The 6,118-nt window shown below is 43.8% G+C and overlaps 1 protein-coding gene across 5 annotated transcripts in view; it reads right to left on the bottom strand.

The window, feature by feature from the left end:
- The window catches only part of LOC135485975 (nucleolar protein 4-like), a 104,606-nt gene extending 99,201 nt beyond the window's left edge, over positions 1-5,405 (bottom strand). For 3 of the 5 annotated variants that reach the window (XM_064768413.1, XM_064768412.1, XM_064768410.1), the window contains exon 1: positions 5,072-5,403. In XM_064768413.1, the coding sequence (XP_064624483.1) occupies positions 5,072-5,374 (303 nt within the window). In that variant the 5' untranslated portion in view covers positions 5,375-5,403. Of the gene's footprint in view, positions 1-5,071 lie in introns of all 5 variants that reach the window. The other 2 variants (XM_064768409.1, XM_064768408.1) reach the window with 2 other exon arrangements.
- Positions 5,406-6,118: the final 713 nt, after the last annotated feature.

Here is a 6,118-nt window from a genome sequence, read left to right on the forward strand (position 1 = left end):
CGTATCATAAAAGCTTTATGAGGAGCATGCACCAAATCGATTGAAACAAGTAAAGTGAAGGAGGATTTCACTTTCATAGACGTTATTTTTCTGTCGCATCATTGCTAAGACTATCGAAAGCAGTTACTCCGCTGGTGGTTATCCTGGCCGGTTAATCTCTGAAACTTCAGATTGTGTATTAACAAGCTCCTTTAACTGACATATTTGTAACGTGATACCTCCTGCGATACTGTGGGTGCCCGTATCCGCTTCTATTGCCCCAACATAACAAGCAAGCCTATTGCAGCCTCCCCACCAGGTAAGTTAGCTTTAACAATAGTTGATAATAGTGAGAAGCCCGCTGTATGGGCGTTACCAGCTCCCGCGATCGATGGAGATCCCAGGGATAACCAGTCTACCAATATTTAATCCTGCATAGTGTATAGACCAGTTGAACTGTAACTGACAGTATCAGAGCAGTCTTTGGATACTCCACTTGCCGAGAGGCAGTTTCATTTTATTGGTCTACCGAACCGGCAATAGTTCCTTTCAAAGTATTATCACCCAGAGACTCATCTCTACGGCTTCCATATGCGCAGTATACATTCATGCAGGAAAGTGCGAAATATGTTGATGTCACAATATCTTCATATCCCAGTATACCATTAATGATCATGACGTATTGACTTTCAAAGAACTTTTTCCCCTGTTTCATTACTTGATATAGCTGGTGATTTGGAGAAAACTACGCATTATCGTTACATTGGAAGAATCAACCAGCAGACTTTGCTCCCAGGTTGAAAGATACTATTGCGGGTAAGAGCATACGATTGTACATGTAGTACGGTGAACATGGTAAACAGAGCAAAATCAAAGTCAAAATGATAAAGTACCAACATCCTATTATAGTCCCTGTTTTCAAATGATAAAAAGCTCATGCCTATATTCAGTTACTGAAAATGGCAAAACCAGTCGGGGAGTAGAATAAAATAAACCATGACAGCTAGCAGGACCCATTCCCGTGATATCTGCTCATAAGAGCAACGCCCTGCTATATACGGCTGATATATCACTCCCCCTGCTTGCCCAGTCCCAGGCAGCCTGCTTCCCTCTTCATCAACCGAACCAGAAGCGAGGTATCCTGATCTCACTAAATAGAGATTGGCAGGAGAAAATTGAATACCTTGCGGCAGAGTTCATAGGACGTGTGATAGAGCGTCAAGGCGGATGCGAGGCTTCGCTAAGCGTTTGATGTGAATGGAGAAAGATGAAGAGCAGGCTCCGTCAATGGAGAAGTGGAAAGAATGATGCTGCCTATGCCATCAAATTCATCGCCAGTTTGCCAAAGTCATACATGTCGTACAACGGTACAGTCTGCCTCAAGCTCAGACAGGTTTAGGTGAAAGTACCGCCAGCTGTTCATTCCAACCATGGATGCAGCGTGTGTCCCAACAATATACCTTAAGATCCTTTCTGAGATGTGAGTGATCAGGCCTATGATTTTCACGCTGATCACAGGCCTGATCACGGACCTCTTAGAAAGAGATTTTACGGTTCAAAGCACCAAGTAGATCTCTAACCAAGTGTAGACCTCAAACCAAACTCACCCATCACCCAACAGTCAATCGAAGATTACCTCTTTGGATTAGTTGTCGTGCCGAAGGTGACCAACTCATAGTCCCACCTGTTGATGATGATCTACACCAAGAACGGGAAACCGTTGGCCAACATTTTTTTCCCTAAAAACATATATAATCTCATCCGAATATCACCTCAACTTGAGTTAAATCGACGTTGACAGTACTCTGGGATTGTACAAATCCAATATTGAACGACAATCATGCGTCCCGCGAATGGTACAGCGGCAGGTCGTGTGTCACCATTTAGTTTAATCACAGCGAGTACAAAGAAAGGTGGTTGGTTTATTTACGGGACATATCATGATTCATTACGAGAAAGCATTTTCTGCGAAGCTATCTCGCGGTTTGTGCACGCAAGGTGGCAAGTTAAAGAATGAACACCAAGAAAAGTGACGCCGTGACAATATCATTTCATCGATCGTGTACCGAACGCTGTTTCCACCTCAATCCAAGATCGGTGATAACTCGACATTAATTATTTTGTCAAAACTTTTGTATTCGGAAGCTGGCGAAATGAGAAATAAATTCTAGATGATGATATGTTTTGTTATGGTGCGTTGCGCGTAGAGAGCCTAAATGAGCAATATCCTTCGGGTGTTAGGCGCGAGCAGACGATGGGGTTATCACCAGCGTTCATGGTCCCGTGGCCATAGCTGGGTTGAGAATGGTGGATCTTATCAGATGAAAACTTTTGATGTAAGAATATGAATTTGATGTTTATATGGTTCGGGTTTATTCAAACAAGATTAATATCGATGGTTGGTTTTGGGGCGGACATGGTAGATCAAAAGGCTATCCTACTGTATATCGGCCGACTTTACAGTTCAGGATCGAAGTTAGAGTTTCACAGTCGTAGTTGAATCAAACCCATTAGACAGTTCCATGGAGGACTGCTGATGTGCATTGATGGCCGGCGACCACTAACTTCCACCCTCCCTACTCCTAGAGATGGAAAACTCCAAAACAAATGCAGAATACCGCTCAGTTGGCCATGATCGCCAGAGCGTCTATGAGAAGGAAACTCCGAAATGTGTCTTGTCCTTCTATCCTGGCTCTGCCTCTTAATGTTGCGATCAGGTTTTACACCACAAGAAGAGGCGCCGAGTATACTGGGCCACCTGCATCTGACAATCATGCGAAGCTTCATCCTACATCACAAAGCCAACGCTATATACCAATAACATGACAAAGGAAAAGCGAGACAAACCGATGGATGCGTTTTTCTCACTACTCATTGAAATCTCTCTTTCATCTCGAGATCTATCGCCTATTCTAGGTGTGTGATATGCACAAGCTTACAGAGAAAGCATATAGAAACCATATTCAAAGAGTTTGATAACCTGAGAGGATAGACTAAAGAGTAATGGTCGTCATCGAACTGCCCAACCAGACTTCATGCCTTGCGTTTGTCCAACTGGTACGACCAACAGAAACAAGGATGGGACAACATGATCGATAAAGAAGCATCTCTCCTGTCTGAGATTACCAAAAGGGGCAGACACAGTGTGAACAGGGTAAATCCAGGATGAAATGTCATAAGGTTAAAGCTTTTCCGAAACTGAAATATACATTTGCGTTGCCGTGAAGATCTACAACAGGGCGGCATAACTTGAACAAGTCAATGTTCGGTTGTGTGTCACTCAAGCCATGTGATTGGAAAAGAAAATGCTCATAACGAGTTTTGCTGAGGTTGCGCACATCGGAGTGGAAGTGCTAAGGACCCGTTGGTACCTTGGGTGAAAGACGAGGTGAAACAGTAGTCAGACAAATCTCCAGCTACTCTAGCCTACAGTCGTGATGCATGTACCCTCGATTTGGCAAAGATGGTTTCATATTCAATCTCTCGCTCTTCGATACTATACTAATTTTTAATATTGTGTCGACCAGATCAATATGTCTCTTATTCCACTTACATTGACTGTTACCGGGAATAAATTATGTACACCTGGTATATAACACCGTTCAGGCATATTTCGCCTCGAGCAATCATCAATTCATTCACCAGGGCGATTATCTCCATCACTGACTACATCTCAACCTAAGCTCAAAAGCAGTCACGAGAAAACAATGGAGCAGTAATATCAAGCGCTTTGTTGTAAGGTTTTTATTTTAGGCCTGCTTTGCACCATTTGCGAAATATCCTGTTTTTATGTAACACCCAGGACAGGAGAGTTGAAAACGAGTGTTGAATGAGTCGGAGGCTATACCTTTAGCCCTCAGTCGATTATTATTATACATATATGAAAAAGGGCAATGTCGTCTTCTTTACCACCAAGAATGAATTCGTGAGACCAAGTATACGCGCCAATTTCAATGAACGGCACCCTTGTCATGCTGTCTCAATCCCTCGCAGCCGGTGACGGTCGAAATCGGATATCTGATCGACAGAGTAACTCTAAAGTACCTGATTCATGAATCTGATGACGCTGGCAGGGTAACTAGCGGGATAGACCAGACACGAGTACCTATATAATGTACCTATTTCCGCAGGCTGGGAAGGCTGTCAGGGTCACTAGCGGGATAGACCAGGCACGTGTAATGTGCGAGGAGGCTGAGAAGGCAGGTTATCTATGGAGGAAAGGGGCTGAAAGTGGGGGAAGGGACATTTGTTCAGAGAGTAGAAGGGCAATGACACAGGAACCTGCACTGTATTATCTGTGAACCATGCACCAGAAATATAACTGAAATATTTGCGACTGTCGTCTACTGAACTGAGATACTCACAATATATGGTGATTTTGAAATGTATCTTGTACTGCAGGCTGTGGCCGTTAGGCCAGGTATCATCATCAGTTACCCACGGACACTAGAATACATATACGTAGTGTCAGTGATTAATGTCAACATATTGTATGCTGTACCATTTGTAACGAATAAAATGAACCACAGTCACATAATTCATAAGACACCTCGCTGATTCTATGTAATAATTTGCCTTACCATTACAGATATATGAGATGTCATTTTCAATCATTCGCAATTAACAATACGACCTGGAATCATTTATACATATGTAGCCGATGCAATAGGACAACCGATAAATGGAAGGAAATGATATGATACATGTACATTCACTTCGCCCAGAAAAAAATGAATTTCGTGCCAAAAAAACGAATTCGCTCATACAACCATGCGGTGTATTTTTAAGAACAGATTCAGAATATATCATCTATATCGTTGACAAAATGCACCTTCGAATTATTAAAGGTTGTTATTAATCCGAATATCCATCTCATATGATGACTGCATCCCTAAGAGATGGTTATCAAACCCCGGTAGAACGCAGAGTAGTGTTGGTATACACGGGATTAAAGACCGTATTGCAGACTCAGACATCGCTGCAGCCAACGGAGTCTGCGCACTGAGCTGCGCTCCTGCCATAACAACAATAAAACTTAGCTCATTAGGCAAGCAGAAACCGAAACAGGTCGTAAAAAGTGAAAACTACTCACCGGAACTTTGGTGGGGACGTACAGTATTGTGTCCGCTTCCTCATCATCGTTGAGTGGGGGTGCCTTCACTCCTTCCAGAGGCCCTAACCGAAATCCTTTGGCCTTAACCCAGAATCTGAACTTGGAATTATCCGCAGTAGAAAGCTCGTCTCCGGCCAGAATGTTCACAATTCGATCATATTTCCGTTTAGTCACTGTTTTTGTCTTTCCACTGTCCCCATAGTTCTTTAGCGCCCAAGACTGGAAAATGTCATACATTTCCTGTTTGACAGCTTCTGGTAAAGCTACAGCGCCTGACGACATGGTTGCTCCGCGTGACTAGCAACAGAATGAATGCATAGGACACTGATCGAACCGGGATAGCACGGTAATGCCCACGTGAGCCGTACGTATCCTATTGGTTGAACAGAGCGCTCAACATCCCAGCTATAGCGTGAGTCGTACGCGTGTGATGCTAGCGGAGCGTTCTGTAAACTTGGGACAGAATACGATATAACGGTACTTCGTTAGCCAATTAGGTCAGGCGCGGTGCGTCCCATGTCGAGATCAGTCTTTATCTGCGGCAGGGCAGGTGACAATAATATAAGAGTGCTAATGAGAATCCTGTAGAATGGGTGAAACCTATGTGTCGCCCTTCCTATGAAAGAAGAGTATTACATAGGGATTGCCGCCATGACCACAAGGGACCGGGCTATGTGTCGAAAGCCTTGTAGGGGTCTGATAGATATCGTCTTCTCTGCCATTTTAGGTGGATGTCAGACTGCATGGCTGTACAGTCCTCGGTCTTCTCAATGGTAGCCATGAGCTGCAGGGTTGATTGGTTGATTTCAAGCCCCATGTCTTGCTACGGCCCTCATGGCATAGAGTTCAGGAAAGAAGATGTTAGTGTATGTTGGACACTTATATAATCGGGGTATTTGGCCCCATTTGACCCCAAACGGTCGTTCGATTGTGACAATAGACAGATGGTGTTCCGCCTCTCACCGACACGACGGTCAGTATATGTTACATTCAGTTGGCCCCCAGTGGTCGTTTGATTGTGACAAT

Source organism: Lineus longissimus, chromosome 4, assembly GCF_910592395.1.
Source record: "Lineus longissimus chromosome 4, tnLinLong1.2, whole genome shotgun sequence".
Classification (NCBI taxonomy): Eukaryota; Metazoa; Nemertea; class Pilidiophora; order Heteronemertea; family Lineidae; genus Lineus; species Lineus longissimus.